Below are 25,932 nucleotides of genomic sequence, written 5' to 3' on the forward strand. Positions count from 1 at the left end.
TGATAGAGGCGTGGTAGCGCCGCTGTATTAAAAGACATTGCGCTCACCGCAGATAATCGTAGCAACATGACCGCTCTCTACGATAGCTGGCACCAAACTGTGCCACGCGCCCTCCCGCGTGGACCATCGCTAGCGGCGTTGGCCTCCACAGCAAACGAGCTTAAATTGGGGATCTCTGCTTTGGTTCCAGTGTGTGTGTGTGTGTCATTGCATGATCTTGTGTGCATGCGTGTGCCTCCGCATGCCCGCCTAGGTGCATGCTGGTGCCTACTTGCGTGTGCTTTCGTGAGTGTTTGTGTGTGCACGCCCGTGGGGAGGGGCAGCGTAGTGGTCCCCGCGCACTGCGCTACCAACCTGGCGACCCGCGTACGATTCACGCTCCCGGACAATAACGGGGGGGGGGGGGGGGGGGGTGAGCGGATATTTGAATCCGGTCTCTGGCCTCCCCGAGGTCGACTCGGCCTTAAATGAGTACCTGGCGCGGTGTCTATTTAGCATTGCCACTGGGCGTGGCGTTGACCCCCCCCCCACCCCCTTCGCCCCAAACAGCCTGTTAAAGGCGATACGGTGGATCTTTGTATTTGTGCGCCCTCGCGTGTCTTCCTCCGTTCGCGTGTCTCTGCGAGCCCGCATGTTGAATTGATTACGGCGCGTGGTTTCAAACGGTTTCGACGGTGGTCGCGCGGTGCTGTTTTGGAAAGTAATAATAATTTGCTTCCTGACTTTGGGAGCCAAAGGAAAAAAGTTGCGAAAGCATCGATGACGGGAACCGCTCCCTCGTTGTGCGGCGTTCGCCGGCAGCGCAAAATTTCCACCGAACCAGTTTTGGCGCGAGACAGAATTTCGGTTTGGAAGGAACGGACAAAACACCGGTAACGAGAAAATGGTCACAATTTAGCCACTGGGCTTTGTAAGTCTTTTCAGATGCGCCCTGGTCACAAATGATAGCTTAACAAAGTGGCTTATCACGTGGAAATTTATAGCAGCCGAATAATCTAAACGCACGTTGATTCTAAATGTGAAGGGAAAAACCCCGGGGACCCAGAGAAAATGTACGCAACCATATAAAGGCGGCAGCGTTGGGATCGAACCCACAACATTCTGTATAATAGGCGAGGTAGTAAACATATCGCCACCGTGGCACCCATAAGTTCTTTATGTGGTCCTCAAATGACTTGTCGGTTAATTAATGAATCAGCTGGTTATTGGCCCATTTATTTACTGAATAAATAATAATTATGATGCGTAATGATATCCACTTGTGACACGCAGAGTATCCGCAGTGAGAGAGGGCGACTCGTGTGTTGTAAGTTGTTGAACTTTTGCACCGTCCTGAGCCAGCCATGTTAATCGGAGGTGCGGGGGAAGGACAACAAAACTAAACACACAAAAACTGTTCTAAAGAAATGAGTTTTCAATCTACATTTAAAAGTGCATAGCTCTCGTGGCTTCCGAAGATCAGAAAAAAGAGCGTTCCAGACGGCCGTCTGGAACGTGCAATGCAGTCACTCAGAGGTGTGAGGAATCGCAGACAAGCAGGAAGGCAACCAGAGGGTGAAATGGTGCCAACAATTACCCAAGCTTTATGGTTCGCTATATTTGAAGGCATTATTGGCCGAAAAAATGTAAGTTTTTAGATGTCGGAGGAAACGGTAGCACCCAGAGAAAACCCACGCATCCGAGTGGAGAAACACTTTATCCCATACGGACAGAACAGGACCAGTCAACATTTTTTGCTGGAGCGCGTTGACCCACCAACCCTCGCTGCGTCCACAATGCTGGATCACAGGCCACGTGCACAGCCACCGCTACGGCGTTCTGTGCGTGTACACGGCCTGCAGTGACATTGAGAGTTTTGTGAGGGGGGGTGAGGGGGGGGGGTGCTGATGTCTAGTCGGGACAATATCGTCACGACGCAGAGTCGTCACGTGTACAGTGAGCCCACGCACTTTGCATTTCGCACAGCGGCCGTGGCGAACGGAGATCGCTCTCCCCGCTTAGTCGAGAGAGATTCTAGTCGGGTGAGAAGCCCCGCTGGATGGCAGACGATGCCACTTTCCCCCGTTTTGTGGTTTTATCTCAAATTCAAGATAGCGCCGAGTCCGCTCGGGCGAGGGAACGGCCGCCGCTTTGTGTGGGAAACAGCCCAGCGTGGCATCGAGCCGTGCTGCCCGTTGGTGCGTTGGCACCGCACGCGCTGGCATGACTCTCTCCCTTCGGCACGACTTCCGACATTTCCCTTCCGCGCGCTCGGAGCTTCTCCAGGAGCGTCGGAACGACGCAAGGCGCAACTCGAAAAAGCGTCGGAGAGCGATGCAGTACGAACCTACATATAAGTACCGTACGTCTGCTTGCAGCGCGCAGTGTTTTGTGTAGATACAAGTCCTGGGTTTCAAATCCAGGTGACAGCTGCCAGTGATTGAACCGGGTTCTCGTGTGATGCGAGTTGATGGTCACAGCCCTGTCGCCAATGGGTGCGCTCCAAATTCTCGCATCAAAATTGGTTCTTCATTTAATTTGGATAAATTCCAGCTTTGTAAAATACCAGTTTGACTTATATAGTGAACGTTACTGTCAGTGCCAAGGTCGGTGGAAACGCGGTGCCCTTATTATAATTATTTAGACTGAAGGGATCCGATGAGCTATGACGCTCTTTTCACAGACGGTGCAGTAGTCCTGTGGGTACCAGCAGCTACTCGAAGAAGGGATCTTTAGAGTTAGCTCTGTGGTATCCGCTTCTGCGGGACGTTCTCCAACCACAAAGGGTTGCACTGCCCTGTGAGAAACACGAACAAATTATTTTCCATCTCGTGACGCCAACGTGCGCAATCGCGGTGGAATTGGGGGGGGGAGGGGAGGGGAAAGTCGTCCACAAAATCCTTCAACCCGCAGCGCCACTCGGCCCGTCTTGACGTCGGCACGCCGAGGAACCCGAATCCGGCGGAGCTTTGAGAGCGGCGGAAGATCGAGACGTTGGTTTATGATCCCACCACGCCGCATTGTTTTGGACGCGATCTCTGGCCGGGGCTTGAGGAGGGGGTTTGGAGGGAGGTGGAGCAAACTTCAGAGAGAAAAAACGCAGAACTCACCGGAGGCCAAGTGGCGCTCCGTGCCGCGGGCGGAGAGGCTGTGGCATTGGAGGGGGAGGATCGCTTGTTTGGCTTCGTCGGTAACGGCTCTGGGTAGAGGAGCGGCCCCGCTTGGAGAGGCCGTCTAGTTTCACCTTGTTTGTAAAAATATGGCATTCCTGAGATGCCCTTGGGCTTGCATGTGTCACGTACGTGTTTTGAACTTCGTTCGCGCCGTATGTACGTAGACGACCGAGATAATCGGAGGTGCGGGGGATGGACTACAAACAAATAGGCAGTTCTAAAGAAATGAGTTTTCAATATAGACTTAAAAGTGCATAGCTCCAGTGCTTATTTAAATAAACTTAACCCCCACACACACAAACCCTAGACTGTTTGCTATCTGGCCCACGCGGTGCTTGGAGCTTTATTGGATATAACGGAGCCTTGCTGAAAGCACAATCCTAGTCTGCCGGGCGAAGGGCGGGCGGTGTTGCGTAGGCAGTGGGGGGGGGGGGACGTAGGATGATTACCGTGAAGCAAAAAATAACGAAAACTGTGAAGATGGACCCATTCCTCTTCTTGGTTCTTTCGGTAAAGAAAGAACCATTGTGGCCGACACGTCGTGAGAATTATTTTATTATGTTTTATTTTTATTATTTTATTACTTCCCTTCTACGTGACTTTACCGAAAGAACCAAGAAGATGAATCCCTGCAGTCACGAAAGCTTTAAATCGAAATTTATGGACCCATTCCTCAAAATGTCACCTCATGAATGCATTTTCCTCTTTGGGGTGGCATTGTTGATGAATGTGGTGCCTTGTTGTCGTTGCAGGCCACAGTGTTATGGATGAATGTGGTGCATTGTGGGTGTTGTAGGCCTCAGTGTTATGGATGAATGTGGTGCATTGTGGGTGTTTTAGGCCTCGGTGTTATGGATGAATGTGGTGCATTGTGGGTGTTGTAGGCCTCAGTGTTATGGATGAATGTGGTGCATTGTGGGTGTTGTAGGCCTCAGTGTTATGGATGAATGTGGTGCATTGTGGGTGTTTTAGGCCTCGGTGTTATGGATGAATGTGGTGCATTGTGGGTGTTTTAGGCCTCAGTGTTATGGATAAATGTGGTGCATTGTGGGTGTTGTAGGCCACAGTGTTATGGATGAATGTGGTGCATTGTGGGTGTTGTAGGCCACAGTGTTATGGATAAATGTGGTGCATTGTGGGTGTTGTAGGCCTCAGTGTTATGGATGAATGTGGTGCATTGTGGGTGTTGTAGGCCACAGTGTTATGGATAAATGTGGTGCATTGTGGGTGTTGTAGGCCACAGTGTTATGGATGAATGTGGTGCATTGTGGGTGTTTTAGGCCTCAGTGTTATGGATTAATGTGGTGCATTGTGGGTGTTGTAGGCCACAGTGTTATGGATGAATGTGGTGCATTGTGGGTGTTGTAGGCCTCAGTGTTATGGATGAATGTGGTGCATTGTGGGTGTTGTAGGCCACAGTGTTATGGATGAATGTGGTGCATTGTGGGTGTTGTAGGCCACAGTGTTATGGATGAATGTGGTGCATTGTGGGTGTTTTAGGCCTCAGTGTTATGGATAAATGTGGTGCATTGTGGGTGTTGTAGGCCACAGTGTTATGGATGAATGTGGTGCATTGTGGGTGTTGTAGGCCACAGTGTTATGGATGAATGTGGTGCATTGTGGGTGTTTTAGGCCTCAGTGTTATGGATGAATGTGGTGCATTGTGGGTGTTTTAGGCCTCAGTGTTATGGATAAATGTGGTGCATTGTGGGTGTTGTAGGCCACAGTGTTATGGATGAATGTGGTGCATTGTGGGCGTTGTAGGCCACAGTGTTATGGATGAATGTGGTGCATTGTGGGTGTTGTAGGCCACAGTGTTATGGATGAATGTGGTGCATTGTGGGTGTTGTAGGCCACAGTGTTATGGATGAATGTGGTGCATTGTGGGTGTTTTAGGCCTCAGTGTTATGGATAAATGTGGTGCATTGTGGGTGTTGTAGGCCACAGTGTTATGGATGAATGTGGTGCATTGTGGGTGTTGTAGGCCACAGTGTTATGGATAAATGTGGTGCATTGTGGGTGTTGTAGGCCTCAGTGTTATGGATGAATGTGGTGCATTGTGGGTGTTGTAGGCCACAGTGTTATGGATAAATGTGGTGCATTGTGGGTGTTGTAGGCCACAGTGTTATGGATGAATGTGGTGCATTGTGGGTGTTGTAGGCCTCAGTGTTATGGATGAATGTGGTGCATTGTGGGTGTTGTAGGCCTCAGTGTTATGGATGAATGTGGTGCATTGTGGGTGTTGTAGGCCACAGTGTTATGGATGAATGTGGTGCATTGTGGGTGTTGTAGGCCTCAGTGTTATGGATGAATGTGGTGCATTGTGGGTGTTGTACGCCTCAGTGTTATGGATGAATGTGGTGCATTGTGGGTGTTGTAGGCCTCAGTGTTATGGATGAATGTGGTGCATTGTGGGTGTTGTAGGCCTCGTGTGTTATGGATGAATGTGGTGCATTGTGGGTGTTGTAGGCCTCAGTGTTATGGATAAATGTGGTGCATTGTGGGTGTTGTAGGCCTCGTGTGTTATGGATGAATGTGGTGCATTGTGGGTGTTGTAGGCCACAGTGTTATGGATAAATGTGGTGCATTGTGGGTGTTGTAGGCCACAGTGTTATGGATGAATGTGGTGCATTGTGGGTGTTGTAGGCCTCAGTGTTATGGATGAATGTGGTGCATTGTGGGTGTTGTAGGCCTCTGTGTTATGGATGAATGTGGTGCATTGTGGGTGTTGTAGGCCTCAGTGTTATGGATAAATGTGGTGCATTGTGGGTGTTGTAGGCCACAGTGTTATGGATGAATGTGGTGCATTGTGGGTGTTGTAGGCCACAGTGTTATGGATGAATGTGGTGCATTGTGGGTGTTGTAGGCCACAGTGTTTTGGATGAATGTGGTGCATTGTGGGTGTTGTAGGCCTCAGTGTTATGGATGAATGTGGTGCATTGTGGGTGTTGTAGGCCACAGTGTTATGGATGAATGTGGTGCATTGTGGGTGTTGTAGGCCTCAGTGTTATGGATGAATGTTGTGCATTGTGGGTGTTGTAGGCCTCTGTGTTATGGATAAATGTGGTGCATTGTGGGTGTTGTAGGCCACAGTGTTATGGATGAATGTAGTGCATTGTGGGTGTTGTAGGCCACAGTGTTATGGATGAATGTAGTGCATTGTGGGTGTTGTAGGCCTCTGTGTTATGGATGAATGTGGTGCATTGTGGGTGTTGTAGGCCACAGTGTTATGGATGAATGTGGTGCATTGTGGGTGTTGTAGGCCTCGGTGTTATGGATGAATGTGGTGCATTGTGGGTGTTGTAGGCCTCAGTGTTATGGATGAATGTGGTGCATTGTGGGTGTTGTAGGCCACAGTGTTATGGATGAATGTGGTGCATTGTGGGTGTTGTAGGCCACAGTGTTATGGATGAATGTGGTGCATTGTGGGTGTTGTAGGCCTCAGTGTTATGGATGAATGTGGTGCATTGTGGGTGTTGTAGGCCTCAGTGTTATGGATGAATGTGGTGCATTGTGGGTGTTGTAGGCCACAGTGTTATGGATGAATGTGGTGCATTGTGGGTGTTGTAGGCCTCAGTGTTATGGATGAATGTTGTGCATTGTGGGTGTTGTAGGCCTCTGTGTTATGGATAAATGTGGTGCATTGTGGGTGTTGTAGGCCACAGTGTTATGGATGAATGTAGTGCATTGTGGGTGTTGTAGGCCACAGTGTTATGGATGAATGTAGTGCATTGTGGGTGTTGTAGGCCTCTGTGTTATGGATGAATGTGGTGCATTGTGGGTGTTGTAGGCCACAGTGTTATGGATGAATGTGGTGCATTGTGGGTGTTGTAGGCCTCGGTGTTATGGATGAATGTGGTGCATTGTGGGTGTTGTAGGCCTCAGTGTTATGGATGAATGTGGTGCATTGTGGGTGTTGTAGGCCACAGTGTTATGGATGAATGTGGTGCATTGTGGGTGTTGTAGGCCACAGTGTTATGGATGAATGTGGTGCATTGTGGGTGTTGTAGGCCTCAGTGTTATGGATGAATGTGGTGCATTGTGGGTGTTGTAGGCCACAGTGTTATGGATGAATGTGGTGCATTGTGGGTGTTGTAGGCCACAGTGTTATGGATGAATGTGGTGCATTGTGGGTGTTGTAGGCCACAGTGTTATGGATGAATGTGGTGCATTGTGGGTGTTGTAGGCCACAGTGTTATGGATGAATGTGGTGCATTGTGGGTGTTGTAGGCCTCAGTGTTATGGATGAATGTGGTGCGCTTTTGACGTTTTGTATATGGGCAGGGATCACGTTGCTGTGCCTTTTGTAAAACGCACTCTTCCGCAGATGACACCGCACGCAGTGTGTGCGTGTGTACGTGAAGCCGCACATACAGGCGGCACGCACAGCGTTATGAAGCAGCGCACTGCCAGCAACGCAAATCGCGATTCCCTGTTGCGGGCAGCGGTAATGTTCAACTTGGAAGCGTTTGACAGGCACAGCTTGCGAATCTCCGCTCCGTCGCTGTTGCCGCTGCTGCTGCTGCTGCTTGGCTGCCACAACTTTCCACGTGATCAGCTACTTCGTTGAGCTATCATTTGTGGCCAGGTCGCTTCCGAAAAAATAAGTTAATAGCTCGGTGGGTTTTAGCTGGTAAAATAAATATAAATATATTTTTAGTGATTTTCTTATCCCTCCCTATACTCCGGTTCTATTTTTTCTCTTGTTCGTTATAAACTTCTGACTTCGTGCCCCCCGAATGGACATCCGTGAAAAAGAGCTTCATAGATCATCGGATTCCTCCTCCAGTGTAAATAGAGATTCTGATTTTGAGCTTTGTACGTACCGACTAGAAACGGCACAGTGGGGGGGGGGGGGGGGGCGCTGTTGGGGGTGGGCGCAGGCTGGCGTCTGTCCTCGCACCATTGTGGAGCGACGCTTCCTCTGCAGGAAGTGGGGGGCGATCACAACAGGAAAGCGCCCGGACATTGATTATCACCCATTGAAAACGTACAACGTAAATATGATATGTATTTGTTTAAAAAAATCTGACGAATGTAAGTTTGGTTGTGTGTAGTTGGGGCACGCCTGTAATTCGGCGCTTTGGATGTGGGAGGCCTGGTGTTGAGGGACCGTCCAGCACCGCTGGGTGGTGAGGCGGCGGTCGAGAGATGTCGCTACGGCAAGTCGGCGTGTGGTCGCTCGACACAAACGAGCCGTGGTCTCCATGAAGGAGGATGGGCTTTCTGTAACGGGTTCACGTGGCCGTGTCGAGGGTGCTGCGCCATGTGGCAGTGATGTCTCCTCGAAGGTTTAGAGTTTACACCATGAGACATTTCCTTTACCAGTGGCAAAATACAGTAGTAGGTTTTTACCCTTTCAACTGGTACAGAAACTGACACCTTTATACAAGGCATCATGTTTGCAATAACCACAACATAAGCAGTCAAAATGCAAACAATAAAGGTGTCAGTTTTTGTACCAGTTGAAAGGGTAAAAACCTATTACTATAGGTTTAGAGTTTGTGCGCGTGGGTCTGTATTTGCGTGTCTGCTTATGCATTGCACACTTTGGTGTTTGTGTCTGTGTGTGTTAATGCTGTGGGGAGTCGTAGCGGTAAGCACACTGCACTACGAACCCGGCGACCCGAGTTCGATTCCCGCTCGCAGCAAACACCAGTGACGATTATCTGATTCGGTCCTGGGCCTCCCGTAGGTTGACTCGGCCTCAAATGAGTACCTGGTGTGGTGTTTAAAAGGTGGCCGGGCATAGTGTTGACTACCCATCCTCTTCTGTGCTGTGCCGGTCTTCATAGGTGCTCGCTAACAGCACTTGCCACAACAGTCTGTTTAGGCTAAACGGGAAGGGGGGATCTTTGTCTTTGTTTTGATGATGGCAACGTTGGCGGTGCGCCATTGATGGTGGTGATGGTGTTGTGGATGATGACGGTGGTGATGTAGTTGATGGTGGTGATGGTGTTGTGGATGATGACGGTGGTGATGTAGTTGACGGTGGTAATGTAGTTGGGGATGATGACGGTGGTGGTCGTGGTCGTTGAACAGAGCTGCCGGAGGATGCTGCGGGCCGGGAGCTGGGCGACGCGCAGGGGAAAGCGCGGCGCTACTTCCGCGCGTGCATGGACGAGCAAAGCATCGAGCAGCGGGGAGCCGCGCCACTGCAGCAGCTGCTGACACAGGTGACACGCGGGGCAGGGGCATGGGGGCCAGGGGCAGGGGCACGGGGGGCAGGGGCACGGGGGGCAGGGGCACGGGGGGCAGGGGCACGGGGGGCAGGGGCACGCGGGGCAGGGGCACGGAGGCAGGGGCACGTGGGGCAGGGACACGCACATCCACAGTGGTGACCGGTGGCGCTGCGTTTAGTGCATGGTGCTACGATCCCGCCAACCGAAGTTCGATTCTCGCTCAGCCAGTATCAGCGATTAAAAATTTGATCTGGTCCTGGGCCCTCCTCTAGGTCGACTCGGCCTCAAATTAGTACCTGGTGCGATGCGTGGACATTGCAACCGGGGAGACGAAGGCGGCTGGGTGTGGTACCAGGACGGCACATGAGGGGGTGTGTGGCCGGCCCTTGCCCCTGTTCAGGCTACACGGGGGGCGGGTTCCTTATCTCTGTGTTTGCAGCTGGGAGGCTGGAGCATGCTGGGCACGTGGAACGAGACGGGCCACTCGCTGCAGGAGCTGCTGGAGGTCGTCATGGGCTCCTACCGCGCCTCTCCCTTCTTCGCCATCTACGTGGGGCAGGACGCCAAGCACTCCAACAGCAACATCGTGCAGGTGGGCGCCGCCTCGCCCACCCTGCCACAAGCGGCGAGGGGGGGGGGGGGGCGATGCGGCCGGTGGGGCACCCTGGCGGCAACGCCCCCGCCGCCGCTGGCCGTGGAGGTTCGCGGTTCGGGTCCGACAGGCCGCTCTGGTCACGGAGGATGGTGAACATCCCCAGATTGTCATTTCAAAGCCGGCGACACGTTCCATATTGGCCAAGTTCAGCATTGCCCCTGACTGAGGAACTTCTGCAGTCTGCGTCTCCGCAACGAGTCATCTTCCTGATAGCCGTGCACTGTCAACAGTGGCACGGATACCAAACCGACTGTGTGATGAATGTTGCTGAGGAGTCGTCGATTGCAGCAAACCGAGAAATGCTTAACACTGCCCAGTAAACGCGCAACGTTAGAGCAACGTTGGAGCAACGTAGCATGTTTCGCGAGGCATTTCTGTGACTTTATCGCGAGCGACTCCGAACGATTGCGCGTTGTTTTCTCGCCTCTGTATCTCAACAGATTGACCAATCGGGTCTCGGATTGCCGTCACGTGACTATTACATCAACCTGACGGCCAATGAGAAGGTAGGAGTTTGTCCTTCATCCGACGTTCCCTCTTGAAAGCAAAAACACGCGTGCAATAAAACAGCCAAGAGGCAGATGGAATATGTCAAAACAACTTTTCTTCTTTACGCGGCGAGAGACAGATTTGTGAAGGAGGTGTGTGTGTGCTGTCTGCTCAAGTCTCAACCTTTCTACTCGCTCATCCTCTTGTCTCCTTCATCACTCCGTATCCACCCACTCCCCTCTCGGTGTCGGTGCTCTGCAGGGTTCACTTCAGAGCCCCTCACTTCTCTCTCTCGATATTTTGTCTCTTGAATCCATTCCCCCCCCTCCTCGTTCGACTTTCCTCATCGGTGCCCTGCAGACGACACCCGAGTCGTGTGTTCCTCCTTTCCCTCGCTAATCCCCCGTGACCTCTCCTCTCGTATCTGCTCCTGCCTGGCTGCCGTACAATCCTGGATGGCGTTTCACTTTCTCTCTCAATCGGTGCTGGTGGCTGTAGGTTCTCTGTACCACGTGGTGCTGGTGGCTGTAGGTTCTCTGTACCACGTGGTGCTGGTGGCTGTAGGTTCCCTGTACCACGTCGTGCTGGTGGCTGTAAGTTCTCTGTACCACGTGGTGCTGGTGGCTGTAGGTTCCCTGTACCACGTGGTGCTGGTGGCTGTAAGTTCTCTGTACCACGTGGTGCTGGTGGCTGTAGGTTCCCTGTGTCACGTGGTGCTGGTGGCTGTAGGTTCCCTGTACCACGTGGTGCTGGTGGCTGTAGGTTCTCTGTACCACGTGGTGCTGGTAGCTGTAGGTTCTCTGTACCACGTGGTGCTGGTGGCTGTAGGTTCTCTGTACCACGTGGTGCTGGTGGCTGTAGGTTCCCTGTGTCACGTGGTGTTGGTAGCTGTAGGTTCCCTGTACCACGTGGTGCTGGTGGCTGTAGGTTCCCTGTACCACGTGGTGCTGGTAGCTGTAGGTTCTCTGTACCACGTGGTGCTGGTGGCTGTAGGTTCCCTGTGTCACGTGGTGCTGGTAGCTGTAGGTTCTCTGTACCACGTGGTGCTGGTGGCTGTAGGTTCCCTGTGTCACGTGGTGCTGGTAGCTGTAGGTTCTCTGTACCACGTGGTGCTGGTGGCTGTAGGTTCCCTGTACCACGTGGTGCTGGTAGCTGTAGGTTCTCTATACCACGTGGTGCTAGTGGCTGTAGGTTCCCTGTACCACGTGGTGCTGGTGGCTGTAGGTTCCCTGTACCACGTGGTGCTGGTGGCTGTAGGTTCCCTGTACCACGTGGTGCTGGTGGCTGTAGGTTATCTGTACCACGTGGTGCTGGTGGCTGTAGGTTCTCTGTACCACGTGGTGCTGATGGCTGTAGGTTCTCTGTACCACGTGGTGCTGGTGGCTGTAGGTTCTCTGTACCACGTGGTGCTGGTAGCTGTAAGTTCTCTGTACCACGTGGTGCTGGTGGCTGTAGGTTCCCTGTACCACGTGGTGCTGGTGGCTGTAGGTTCTCTGTACAACGTGGTGCTGGTGGCTGTAGGTTCTCTGTACCACGTGGTGCTGGTGGCTGTAGGTTCTCTGTACCACGTGGTGCTGGTGGCTGTAGGTTCCCTGTACCACGTGGTGCTGGTGGCTGTAGGTTCCCTGTACCACGTGGTGCTGGTGGCTGTAGGTTCTCTGTACCACGTGGTGCTGGTGGCTGTAGGTTCTCTGTACCACGTGGTGCTGGTGGCTGTAGGTTCCCTGTACCACGTGGTGCTGGTGGCTGTAGGTTCCCTGTACCACGTGGTGCTGGTTGCTATAGGTTCTCTGTACCACGTGGTGCTGGTGGCTGTAGGTTCTCTGTGTCACGTGGTGGCTGTAGGTGTTGGCGGCCTACGAGGGCTACATGGTGCGCGTGGCCGTGCTGCTGGGGGCGGAGGAGGCGGCGGCCAGCGCCGCGGCGCGCTCCGTGCTGCGCCTGGAGGAGGAGCTGGCGCTCATCACGGTGCCCATGGAGGAGCGGCGCGACGACGAGAAGATCTACCACCGCATGGCGCTCACCGAGCTCCAGGTGGGACGGCGGCACGACCCCCCCCCCACCCCTTCCATCCCCCCGCTCCCCGCTCCCCGCGCCGCCAATTCGTCCCCCCGCGGGATTTCCTGCGTGCGGCGCGTTGCGGTGCGCGACGCGTGACGAAGTGGTGGCGTTATGCGATGTGACGCGTGGTGCGGCGTGTTGCCGTGTGCGGGGAGTCGTGGGGTAGCGGTTAGTGCACCGCGCTACGAACCCGGCAATCCCTGAGTTCGATTCCCGGTCATGGCCAGCACCAGTGACGATTTTCTGAACCGGTCCTGGGCCTCCCCTAGGTCGACTCAACCTCAAATGAGTACCTGGTGTAGTGTGTAAACATCGCCACTGGAGAGACAAAGGCGGCCGGGCGTGGTTCTGGCCACCCATCCCCCTGTGGGCCGTGCCGGCAATTAATAGGTGCTCGCTAACAGCACTTGCTCCTACATTCTGTCAAGGCTATACACGGGGATCTTTGTTCTGTTGTGGCGTGCGTAACATGTCATGTGTGTGGCGTGCGTAACATGTCGTGTGTGTGTGGCATATAACGTGGAGTGTATGCTGTCTTCCCAGCAACAGTTATGCCCTCCCTTAACGGGGCTTGCGAAACCTGGACCCCGCTGAAGGAACATCTGGGCTGATTAGAACACATTCAGGCTGGCCTGGCTATGATCCGTCCCGGAGTTTTACCAGACTGGATGGTGTGAGGTCACAGATCCTGGACAGATCTGGGTACAGGCCCATCGGTGGGCTCTTCTGGCAGTCGAGGCTGCGTTGGCTGGGTCATGTCGGCCGCATGCCCAGCCACTAAAACACAGCAGGTTGGCACAGTAGAGGGGGCACAAGTGGTGCATCTGCCGGTCATCGCATTCACCCGAGTCTGTCCCGTGACCTGCCAGTGAGCCTTACACCTTTCACTTGGCTTCGAGGTGCACCTAGCCTGGCACGTTATTGTACGTCTTGTTGTAGGTGACGTGTTGTGTGCGACGGTTGAATTGTACATAATGTAACGAACTACGTCTAACGTGTTGTGTGCGATGCGCGTGGTCTATGCAGTGTGTGCATTGTATGTAATCTGTTGTGTGTAATGCAGCGTGCAACACGTTGTTGTGTAACGTGTTACGAGCAACATGTTGCATGCAACGCGTTGTTGCGCCATGCACTCCGTGCAACACGCCTACGTGTGACGTGTTGCGTGTGACGTGTTGCGCATGACGCGTAACGCATCGCACGCGTACTGCGCTGCGTGCAAGTCGCATCACGTGATGCGCTGTGTGCAAGTCGCATCACGTGACGCGCCGTGTGCAAGTCGCATCACGTGACGTGCAAGTCGCGTCACGTGACGCGCCGTGTGCAAGTCGCATCACGTGACGTGCCGTGTGCAAGTCGCCTCGCGTGACGTGCCGTGTGCAAGTCGCATCGCGTGACGTGCCGTGTGCAAGTCGCATCGCGTGACGTGCCGTGTGCAAGTCGCATCGCGTGACGTGCCGTGTGCAAGTCCCATCACGTGACGCGCCGTGTGCAAGTCGCATCACGTGACGTGCCGTGTGCAAGTCGCATCACGTGACGCGCCGTGTGCAAGTCGCATCGCGTGACGTGCCGTGTGCAAGTCGCATCACGTGACGCGCCGTGTGCCAGTCGCATCAGGTGACGCGCCGTGTGTGTGACGCCGCAGGAGCTGGCGCCGACGCTGCGCTGGGACCGCCTCGTTGGCCGCGTGCTGGAGCCCGTGGCCCTGGCGGCGGCGGAGCCCCTCGTCGTGTACGCGCCCACGTACCTGCAGAACGCCGCGGCGCTCATCAACCGCACCGACACCAGGTGACCATGACGACCACGACGACAAAGAGCCGGTCAGTGTGGAGTCTGATTCCAAGTCAAAAGCCAAAGCGCATCGCTGCTCACGCGAGCAACAGCCCGGTGCTCGGCTTCCCGCGATGGCCCGATGGCCAGCGGTGGAAATTCCACATTCCCGTGGTGGGAGCCAGTCTCTCCGATGGTCCGATCGACGTCCTGCAAAGTGGCAGGTGATTGTAAGTGTCGGCCTTCTTAGTGGCAGGGTCCTTGTTCCATGAGTCGGCATGTGGGAACGGTATCCTTGCGGAGGGCCATCATAGGGGACTTTTGTCTCCCCTCGTAGGAATGTTTAAACACCGCACCAGGTACTCATTTGAGGCTGAGTCGACCGAGGAGAGGCCGAGTTCCGGTTCAGATTATCATCACTGGCGTTGGTGGCCGTGAGCGGGAATCGAACTCGGGCTGCTGGGTTCGTCGGGCAGCGCGCGAACCGCCACGCTACCACTCCCCGCTCGCTCACTCGCTCTCTCGCTCGCTCGCTCACCGCACCAGGCCCTGGCAGGAACAGAAGCAGAAGTGACTGAGCGATACAAATCGCGTTGCCAGATAAAATGTGCTTCCCCTCCAGTACCCGATCAGTGCGGCCTAAGATGCCCACGGTGACTGATAGCTATAATTAGGGGGCCGTTCTGCAGTGCGCAGGCTTCGCGTGAGCACGGGCCGTGTGAAGTGGAGTCACTGCTGCCCCTCGCTCCTCACTCCCTCCCCTTCCCCGTGCTGCCCGAGCTCCGCTTGTCTCCACTTGTCCCTGTGTGCATCCGCACGCCTCCGTTTGTCTCCACACGTCTCAATGTGTCTCCACGTCTCGGTGTGCTCAGCGCGCGTCCCAATGTGCCCGCCACGTGTCTTCTCGATGTGTCTCCGCGTGTCTCCGTGCATCACAATGTGTCTCCGCGTGTCTGTGTGTCTTTGTGTGTCTGTGCATCTCAATGTGTCTCCGCGTGTCTTTGTATGTCTCTGAGCATCTCTATGTGTCTCTGTGACGTCTCATCGTGTCTCTGCGTGTCGTCTCCTCGTGTCTCTGCGTCTCAGCGTGCTCAACGCGTACGTGCTGTGGAGCCTCGTGAGCAAGCTCACGCTCAGCCTCGGCCGCTCCTTCCGCCAGGCCAGGGAGGAGCTCCTGGAGGCTCTGCTCGGAGCGAAGGTGACGAGCGCCCCCCCTCCCCCACCCCTTGGGGGGCCGCCTGCAAGTTTATGGGGAGCGGAGGGGGTCCCCGGGGCGACTGGGGCTGTGTGACGCTGCCTGCGCCCGTTGCAGTTTGCGCCGCTGTCGGTTTTCGCTGTTGTGCACTGCGGCCGCTCGTGAGTGAGGCCGCTCGTGAGTGAGGCCACTCGGCTGTGCAGTTCTCAGCTGTGCAGGCGTTTTGTCGACGTCGCTCCAAACAACGCACGGCACGGCCCGAGAAGACACCCTAGAGCGGTTGTCTTGATGCGTTCGTAAATGCAGTTCTGTGTGTTGTGCGTGTCACGTGTCACGTGTCGCGCGTGTCACGTGTGTCACGTGTGCCGTGTCGCGCTTAGCGTGTGTCACGTGTCACGTGTGTTGCGTGTGTCATGTGTCGCCTGCCATGTGTCACGTGTCGCATGTCGCCTGTCGCGTGTCGCGTGTCACGTGTCGCGTGTCGCGTGTGTGGGCGAGCAGGCGTCGTGCACCCCGCGCTGGCAGACGTGCGTGGAGGACACGGACAGCACGCTGGGCTTCGCGCTCGGAGCCATGTTCATCCACAGCAGCTTCGACAACTCCAGCAAGAGCAACGTAACGCAGCCCCCCGCCCCGCCACCCACCACCTCCGTCTCTGGCCCCCTCGTCGTCGGAAACGTTCCACGCTCACGCACTCATTAGCGGAGCGCTCTCGTTAGCGGAGCGCTCGTTAAAGAGTGATCGTCAACACGTCCGAATGACACGAATTGCATGTTGTGTACATTGCTCGTTACGCGTTGTTGGGGTAAAACTCACGAACGGAACTCGTTTCCATGTCTTTGCGAATATGCGAGGGTGCTTCGAAAACATGTTAACAGTTTATATGGGATTATCGGTATTGTTGCAAATTTTTTAAGAAGTCTTAACATTTCTTTGAAGCACCCTGAATATGGGAATATGTTTTAGTCCTTGGGGGGGGCAGCAGCTTGACACGATGCGGGAACTTTCCTCGCCAGCGTGGCTTGTGCTGTCCCCTCAGCAGGATCCTTGTGTCTGTTCCCTCTGTAAGCTCACGACAGCTGCTGCTGCTACCGTACGCCCCACTGGTGTTAGCGGGTTGTACGTGCGTCGAACTTCGTTTGCGCCGTACGTGGCCAACGCTGCTAATTGGAGCCAACTGTGAGATCCGTCCAAACATTCGACCCCCCCCCTCACCGTCCCTACCCCCCTCCCCCTTCTGCCCCTCCCCCCCCTCCCCAGGCCCAACAGATGATCGCGGAGATCCGAGAGGCGTTCACGCACAACCTGGACTCGCTCCAGTGGATGGATCCGGAGACCAGAGTGGCCGCCAAGCAGAAGGTGAGGAGGGTGGGGGGGGGGCCTCTCTCCAGTGCCCACAATGGGCAGGACCACGTTGCGTGTGAGTACGCGTGTCCGTGTGTGTGTTTGTATGTGTGTGTGTATGTGTGTGTGTATGTGGGGGGAGCGGTGGTGCAGCGGTTAGCGCGCCACGCTACGAGCCCGGCGACCCGAGTTCGATTCCCGCTCACGGGCCAATACCGCTGACGATTATCTGAACCGGTCCTGGGCCCTCCCCTAGGTCGACTGGTGTGGTGTGTAGTAAATATCGCCAGAGACAAAGGCGGCCGGGCGTGGTATTGGTCACCCATCCCCTCGAGCGCCGTTCCGGCCTCAATAGGTGCTCGCTAACGGCACTTGCCCCAACAGTCTGTTGAGGCTACACGGGGGGTCTCTGTGTCGTGTCCAGGCGAACGCGATCCACGACATGATCGGCTTCCCCGACTTCCTCAACAACCAGACGGAGCTGGACGGCGTCTACACCGGGGTGAGTGGCGACTCCGCTCCACTCAATTCCACTCCGTTCCGCTCCGCGCCACTCCACGCCGCTCCACTCCGCTCCATTCCACCTTTCCCGTCCCGTGCCCGGTTGACGGGCGGGGCACTTCTTAACTCGGGGGGTGGGGGTAGAGGGTGGTGGGGGGGTAGATGAGGGGGGGGGGGGGTAGAGGAGGGGGGGTAGAGGAGGGGGGAGTTTAACGTACGTACATACAACTGGCCACGGAGTATAATATGTGAAAATCAGTCCTGGGCCTCAACTAGGTAAGCTCATCGTTAAATGAGCAGCTGGTGTAACATCAGCACGGGGGAAACCAAGGCAGGTGTGAGTGTAGAGCTGGCGACACCCTCGTGTGCCGTGCCGGCCTTTACAGCGCTTGCCCCGGCAGTCTGTGTGGCTACACGGGGGGGGGCCTTTGTCTCTGCTGTGCCGCGTGTAGTACAAAGTGAGCGAAGACGACTACTTCGCAAACGTCCTCAGCTTCTTCAACTTCTCGGCACGAACGATGGCCAAGCAACTGCGGAAAACTCCCGAGAGAGACACGTACGCGCTCGCACGCGCGCGAACCCTTGCACACGCACGCACACGCACACGCAGGCATGTACGTGCACGCATGAAACTAAAAAGAGGAAACTTGTTTATTTTACCAAGTAAGGCCCACTGAGCTGCATAGCTCTTTTTCAGAAGCGACCTGGCCACAAATGATAGCCCAACGAAGTGGCTTATCACGTGAAAGTTTATAGCAGCCAAATGCTCTAAACGCGTGTTTTTAAATGTGGAGGGAAAATTGCAGGACCCATAGAATAATCCACGTGACCACAGAGAGAGAGACACACGCAAACTCCAAATATACATCAGCAGGCGTCAGGGTCGGAATTGAACCCACGACCTCCTCCTGCATACCGGGCGAAGAAGTTAACATCTGGCCACCGCGGCACCCAACATGATGCACGCACGTGCAGGATAAAGGTCAGGGTTCGGGTCGTGAGAGGGAGTGATGGACGATGCTGGGGTGTGGAGGAGTGAGCTGCAAGGAACGAGTGGGTACGTGGAACCGGGATTGTGACCTTGGTTCTCAAGAGGTAATTGGGATCACCCACACAAAGACAAGTCGCAACGTCGTCCCCTTCTGCGAAAACGTGGCAGGACCCTCCTGAAAGATAGTCATGCTGCTCAGTGAGGATTCCCTGGGTAAAAAAAGTGTAATTAGTAAAAATTATGAAGGCTCCACAAGGGATTAATGCTTGTGTGTGCGTGTGCGCGTGTGTTCCCGGGGAGCGGTAGTGCAGTGATTAGCGCCCTTGGCTAGGAACCCGGCAACGCGAATTTGAGTCCCACTCACGGCCAACACCAGTGACGATTAACTGAACCGGTCCTGGGCCTCCCCGAGGTCGACTCGGCCTCAAATGAGTACAGTACCTGGTGCGCCACTAAGGAGACAAAGGCGGCTGGGCGTGGTGCTGGCCACCTAGGCGCTGCTCGCGAACAGCCCTTGCCCCAACAGTTCGTTGAGGCTCTGTGGGGGATCTTCGTCTTTGTTCGCACGTCGCCCCCACCCCCCAGGTGGAGCATGACCCCCCCCACGGTGAACGCGTACTACGGGCTGAGCCGCAACGTCATCGTATTCCCCGCGGGCATCCTGCAGCCCCCCTTCTACAGCAGCGACTTCCCCAAGTGAGGAGTGCATCATCTGTACGACTCGGTAGCGTGCGCGCGTACTTGTAAAGAGTACAACGTACGTGCCGGTGTGCACTCGCTATACGTTTTGTAGTTGTCCGCGTGCGTGTTTTGTTTTGTAGTTAACCGTGTGTTGGTGTGTGTGTGTGTATCTGTGTGTGCGTTCTCGTGTCCCCTGTTCCGGTGCAGAGCGCTGAACTTCGGTGGGATCGGAATGGTGATGGGACACGAGCTGACGCACGCGTTCGACGATCAGGGTAGGGCCGCGCTCGTGCCGCGACACCCTGCCAGGCCCAGCCACGCGCCTCGCACGCCCCCCGGCCGTAGCGCAGCAGCCCCCACACCCAGGCTCGGTTCACCTAAACCTGGATTGGCGGCCCAGTCTAACGCACACGCAGCCTCGCCTAACCTCGCGTGACTTAAGACAGCCTTAGCTGATGGCCGGCCAAAAGCCGCTGCGAGGATGACCGGAGTTGGCTTGACGGTTTATGCTCCTTGACGAGCTCAGCGAAGGTGTTGTGGAGAGACAGGGACAGACGTCTCCGCCGCGTGTCCCGCCCGCCCCGCCCCGCCCCGCAGGCCGTGAGTACGACGCGGAGGGGAACCTGCGTTCGTGGTGGGGGAACGAGAGCCTCACGGCGTTCCACAGCCACACGGCGTGCATGGAGCGCCAGTACAGCTCCTTCACCGTGGCCGGGGAGCACGTGGACGGCCGCCGCACGCTGGGGGAGAACATCGCCGACAACGGCGGCCTCAAGTCGGCCTACCACGTGCGTGGGCCTTGTGCGTGGGCCTTGTGCGTGGGCCTTGTGCGTGGGCCTTGTGCATGGGCCTCGCGCGTGGGCCGAGCGCAGCGGCGGTTAGAACGATGTGGAGGGGACGACGGGCGGTGGACGAGCGCGCCCCGTGCGATTAACGAATCGGGGGGAATCTGCCACAGTGGCGAGATGTTAACTAGCTCGCCTGGTACGCAGGAAGTCGTGGGTTTGATCCCGACCCTGGTGATGCCTGCTGCTATATATTTGGAGAGTTTGCGTGTCTCTTTGTCTCCCCGTGGTCACGTGGTTTTTTTCGTGTATATATGTGTGTAGATTTCTGTATGGGGAACTGTAGTGTAGGAGTTAGCGCGCGCTGCACTACGAACCTGGCGATCCAAGTTGATTCCCGCTCACGGCTTCTCCTAGGTCGACTCAGCCTCAAATGAGTACCTAGTGTGGTGTATAAGCACCGTGGTGCTGGCTACCCACCCCCTCGTGTGCCGTTCCGACCTTCATAGGGTGCTCCTCGCGAACAACACTTTTCTGTCTCTGTGTGTGCGCGTGAGCCAGGCTTACGAGAGCTGGGTGAGTTCGCACGGGGAGGAGGATTTGCTGCCCGGCGTGGGACTCACCAACTCGCAGCTCTTCTTCGTGGGATTCGCGCAGGTGACACGAGGCTGCCCGGCGCGCGTGTCCCCAGCGGGGCGACGGTGCCGGGGATGCGTTTGACGTGCGCCCGGGAACGGTGTCATGAGGCCGCCAGGCATCGCGGACCGCGGCGCTGTCGGAGTGGTCGTCGTGGGCTTTTCGTGACAAATATTATCCACGATAAACTTGAGGTTTTCTTTTTGTTTTGGTGTTCGGTCGCGTAAATGATAGATGCGTCGTTGAACCCACCACCACCTGACACGGCCAATTCGTAAGGTTGGTCACGTAAACAAAAGGTGGCAATGCGTTACTAGTACGGCATACCGGTATGTTGGAGAGTGAACCCACAAGATTTACAATTCGGGGTACGACGTTTCGCCGGTGATCACAACAACCGGCATCATCAGTCGATTAGCCAGAATATTTAAGGCCAAAAACAGGAAGAAATTCTTCACAAGCGGGAGTAAAGGTGATGTCGTCTCCGTGGGCCTATCATGTGCGAAGACCAGAGGGGCGAGGGTTTATGTCATATAAATGACAATGGATCATGTTGATCTGAGAACATGTAGCACCTATTATTGGTTGGGTTATCCACAGTTAAACAACATACAATGGAAAGGTTTACTGTTTAGTTTGTTGTCTCATTTGGCCACGTGCAGGGCACGACAGAAGCTCAACACACACAGACATTGTGTTGATCTGAGAGTATGCAGACTCTTTATGTGGTCCCTATTATTGGCTCCTCACGGTTAATCAACGTGCTTGTTACGCAGCTGGCAATGTTCCTCGTCCCAGGAAGTCGCCATATTCTGTCACGTTGAAATGTTTGACTCCTGCTATTCATTTTTACGCGATACGCCACTCCGATGAGCTGTCATTTGTGGCCGGGTCGCTTCTGGAAAAGAGCTCAATGGGGCCTTACCTGGTAAAATAGTTCTTGGTTATTTTAAAGGTTTTGTCGCCAGGGAAACTCAAAAGAGTCGTTCGATCTCTTTAATTGGTAACACTGACGGTGACCTTCCCTTCCCCCTCCCGACTCTGCACTCGCCTCCCACCCATCACCACCTCCTCCCTCTTCCCTTCCTCCCGCCCTCCCCTGGTGCCATCGCCACCCGCTTGCCGCCGTCGCCCCGCAGATGTGGTGCGCGGTGCGGACGGCGGAGAGCGCTCACGAGGGGCTGCTCGCCGACCCGCACAGCCCATCGCACCTCCGCGTCGCCGGCTCCGTCTCCAACTCGGAGGAGTTTGCGCGCCACTTCTCCTGCGCTCCCGGCACTCCCATGAACCCCGCCGACAGGTGCTCCGTGTGGTGACCACGGGACCTCGACGACCACGATGGTGGCGGCGGCAGCTGCCATGATGACCGCGGTGGTGGTGGTGTTATTGTTCGTGATGGTGGTGTTGTGTGTGTGTGTATGTTTAACTTCTTTTGCACTGTACGTAGCCAACCATGCAAACGGAGGTGCGGGTGAAGGACAACAAACTAAACACACAAAGCAGTTCTCAAGAAATGAGTTTTGTCAGTCTCGATGATTTAAAAATGCGTAGCTCCCTGTGACTTTCTAATATCGAACGGAAGAGCGTCCCAGACGGCTGCAAAAGGGCATCTAAAAGCGCGCGATGGAGTGGCCGTCTTTGTTCGATGGATAGCCAAACAGAAAGTTGGTACATGATCATGGCATCTTTGTCTCAATGTCATCGCCGCCGCCGCCAGCAACAGCTGCCCCAATCACCTACAGCGGCGGCAGCGGCACTGTTATCACCTCTGTAAACCGACCGCGGTAAACTTCAAGGATTGCCAAACCCACCGTCACCAACAGTGAATTACTCTACCGGTGTCATGCACAAGCGTCATTGTTAACATGCTACAGCAACCTGCACCACGACTTCCACTGGGATTCACTTTCACTGCCACCGTCAAATTAACAAAAGCGACTGGATCACAACCTGCAGCAGCAGCAGCAGCACCACGGGGAACTCCCTCCACCAACCTCGCCATCAACGCCACCAAAATAGGCCATCGCCGCCCCCAACAACCCTTCACTATCGACAGCATTGTCCTCATCGTCATCATCATCATCAAATGCACCATCACAACAATAGACCACGTGCGTCGGCACCACAAAGACCATGACGTTAAATGATTTCCTTAAGCGCGACCACGAACCCTTGTGCCTTGATGAGTCTGGCTTAGCAGAATGACACGTTTTGTCGTACGTTTGTATATTGCGCCTATATTAAAATCGAATTGGAGGTAAATTCAGAAAGTTTACCAAGGGAGCACTGGGTTATTAAACGACAATGATTTGCGGTGAAGTCGACTTGGTGTTACGCGGAGGGTTGGGAAATCGGTGAGTACCGCTACCGGGCACCACGGTGGCGAGATGTTAAATACCTCGCCTGGTATACAGGAGGTCGTGGGTTCGAGCGGTCTTCTTCTTTTGCGTGTCAAGGGCCCGCGGCGGGCGGGGTCGTGTGAAAGGGGACTGCATTTCCCACGACTGTCCCATGCGCAGGGAAGATTTTTTGGGGGGGCGGGGGTGATATTCCACAGGGTAAGCGAATGGGGGGGGGAGGGGGGCTCTCGGCCATCGTAACTTATTATTGTTGTTGTTGTTGTTCAGTAAAGCCAGCGTGTGCAACCTACGTCCGCTGCCGGGCACGCCTCCTGCACGTTCACGCTTGCCAGTGGTGTCCCGAGCGCAGGGCTTTGAATTCTCGCCGGTTCGACTCGGGAGTCGGGCGGCGGGGCGTGGCTCACAGGCCACGAGAGGGGAGATGGACGCACTTGCTGGATGCGGTGTTGCGCGTGCGGAGATATCTCTCGGGTAGACTGGAGCAGGTGGTGGCACACGAGCCTCTTGGCCGCAAGTTGAGATGCGGTGTGCCGGATTTTTGAAAAATGTTTTCTGGGTCATTGACCCGGACAGACGCCGGTGAATTTCAGCCCTGCCTGAGCAATGCAGTAGTGTGGGGCGCACGACTTGAAAAGCAGTCCGCCTTCGATTACTATTGATGAACTTAATGTAATCCTGATTTTTGTTCCATTACAAGTAATGTAATCTGGCTTGACCTAAGAAAATCCAGCGCTGTGCTACAGCTCTCGCCATGTGGCAGTGACTAAATCTGTGGGCAATGAGACCAGACCAGGGAGCCACGGTGGCTATGAGATGTTAACTACCTCGCCTGGTGTACAGGAGGTCGTGGGTTACATCCCGACCCTGACGCCTGCTGTATGTTTGGAGTTTTGGTGTTCTCCCCGTGGTCGCCTGGATTTGTCTCCAGGTCCTCCGGTTTTTCCCTCCACATTTAGAATCAACGTGCGTTCCGAGTATTTGGCTGCTATAAATTTGCACGTGATAAGCCACTTCTCGTTGGGCTATCATCTGTGGTCAGGTCGCTTCTGAAAAGGAGCTACATAGCTCAGTGAGGCCTTACCTGATAAAATAAATAAATAAAAGTTTAGCAATAGTTTAGACATCTTTTCACTTGTCAGCGCCACCTGAGATGACATCGCGTTCCTCGTTCTCATTTCTTCACGGGGCCAACAGCGGTGAAGTCTGTGATACCCATTTCAAGTGAGTGGGGTTCACCTTCATAATTCACCCGCACCAGCCATGTTAATGAATCGCTACGAATAATTGTGATATGCCACCTGGGCCCGATTCCAGTTGCTGCCCTGGTCTACATGGGCTCCTGTGTGCACTTTGACTGCATTAGCCCCGAGCTGCGGGCTCCATCGTTCCTATCATTGGTGTTTGTGAATCAAAGGCGATGCTAAAGTTAAAGGACAGCAGTAGAACCCCTCTTAACGACGGTAATTGCTTCCACCAAACCGGTCATTAAGTGTTTTAGTCGTTAAGCGAGTAGAGGAATTTCACGTTAAAGACTTAATTAGTTCCGATAGTATCGAAAGTTACCCCTTTTCACCAAAAAAAACGTGCTTTATGTTTAAACAATTTATATTAATACACAAAGATACTAACATACACGCATAATAATAAAATAAATATGGTTTAGTCAATGCATTAATTTATATTTACTGTACCTACAACAGCCCGTCATGAACGGGGCAATGGTCGGTAAGCGAACACATTGGGCTCTATGGAGACGCTACTATACACTATACACTACACTTATACACTACAATACTATACACTACAATACTATACACTACTATACACTACACTATTATACACCACAATACTATACACTACAATACTATACACCACTATACACTACAATACTATACACTACACTATACACTACACATTGGGCTCTATGGAGATGCTACTATACACGACACTTATACACTACAACACTATACACTACAATACTATACACTACAACACTATACACTACACTATACACTACAACTCTATACACTACACTACTATACACCAGAGGTGGGACAAAGTCATTGTTATGCAAGTCCAAGTCGAGTCTCAAGTCATCAAATTCATGACTCGAGTCTGACTCGAGTCCAAGTCACATGACTCGAGTCCACACCTCTGCTATACACTACACATTGGGCTCTATGGAAGTCCGTCGTTAAGCGACGAGTCGCTAGGAGGGGCTCTACTCGACACGGGTGAGTCGTTAAGAGGGGCTCTACACGATGAGTCGCTAGGAGGGGCTCTACACGATGAGTCGCTAGGAGGGGCTCTACTCGACACGGCTGCGTTGCCGGCAATCGCCTTTGGTCATCCGATGTGGGCGCCGCGTGAGGCTGTCGTGCGCGTCGCCTCCCCAACTCCGACTCCGCGCCGATGCAAAACGCCACTCGGTGTCTTCAAGCGTTCCTGCCTTGGTGTGCGCGCACACACATTGCTGTATGTCGGGCGGGGCGGGGAGACTTGTGAACGCGTTTATTATGGTTGACGTTTACATAAAGGCGTGCAACGTGTATACAACGTGTATGCAGCGATGTTACTGCGTGTGTTCATTCGGCTCTCGCGTGGGTCCCGGGTGGCACGAGTCTCACGTCCCCCACGCGCGTTGACAGGAACCGACCTGCCACACGACTGGTGACGAGTCGTCGTTCCTTTGCGCTCGCGCGCTCGCCATGTGCGCGCGTGTCCCGCGTGTGTTTGCAAAGTCATCTCGGCGTCATCGAAATCGCCATCGGCCGTGATCGATCAACTCAGAGCCGGCCCAGCCACTAAGCGACCCTTGCAATTGCAAAGGGCCCCGTGGCCAGCAGAGGGCCCCCTAGAGTCACTGCTAGCTAGTGCGTGAAAAAAAATCATACATAAAAGGGGTCTCCAACCAAATTTTGCTTAGGGCCCCCAAAGGTCTAGGGCCAGTTCTGGATCAACTGCTGGATGTAGACCTCCGACCAACCCCAGGGGTCTCGCCGTCTCTCACAGTATCGCAATCTTGCGACGCAGCAATCCGCCCATGGCGAAGTCGTGTTTGCTCTCGGCGGTGTTCCGTGGCTTCCCCTGTATCGCTTTTCTTCGCCATCGGTCATGAACCCTTCCAAGC

At 54.5% G+C, this 25,932-nt stretch overlaps 1 protein-coding gene across 3 annotated transcripts in view; it reads left to right on the forward strand.

Annotated features, from left to right (window-relative positions):
- Positions 1-25,362, forward strand: part of LOC133351284 (endothelin-converting enzyme 2-like) — a 69,889-nt gene extending 44,527 nt beyond the window's left edge. For all 3 annotated transcript variants that reach the window (XM_061566382.1, XM_061566383.1, XM_061566384.1), the window contains 15 exons: positions 9,195-9,328; positions 9,774-9,926; positions 10,430-10,495; positions 12,324-12,512; positions 14,185-14,327; positions 15,396-15,507; positions 16,006-16,119; positions 16,765-16,863; positions 17,273-17,350; positions 17,802-17,905; positions 18,926-19,036; positions 19,229-19,296; positions 19,619-19,809; positions 20,368-20,463; positions 21,582-25,362. In XM_061566382.1, the coding sequence (XP_061422366.1) occupies positions 9,195-9,328; positions 9,774-9,926; positions 10,430-10,495; positions 12,324-12,512; positions 14,185-14,327; positions 15,396-15,507; positions 16,006-16,119; positions 16,765-16,863; positions 17,273-17,350; positions 17,802-17,905; positions 18,926-19,036; positions 19,229-19,296; positions 19,619-19,809; positions 20,368-20,463; positions 21,582-21,758 (1,835 nt within the window). In that variant the 3' untranslated portion in view covers positions 21,759-25,362. The remainder of the gene's footprint in view (positions 1-9,194; positions 9,329-9,773; positions 9,927-10,429; positions 10,496-12,323; positions 12,513-14,184; positions 14,328-15,395; positions 15,508-16,005; positions 16,120-16,764; positions 16,864-17,272; positions 17,351-17,801; positions 17,906-18,925; positions 19,037-19,228; positions 19,297-19,618; positions 19,810-20,367; positions 20,464-21,581) is intronic.
- The last annotated feature ends 570 nt before the right edge of the window (positions 25,363-25,932 follow it).

Source organism: Lethenteron reissneri, chromosome 36, assembly GCF_015708825.2.
Source record: "Lethenteron reissneri isolate LAM-NWPU_2019-01 chromosome 36, ASM1570882v1, whole genome shotgun sequence".
In the NCBI taxonomy this organism is placed as follows: domain Eukaryota; kingdom Metazoa; phylum Chordata; class Hyperoartia; order Petromyzontiformes; family Petromyzontidae; genus Lethenteron; species Lethenteron reissneri.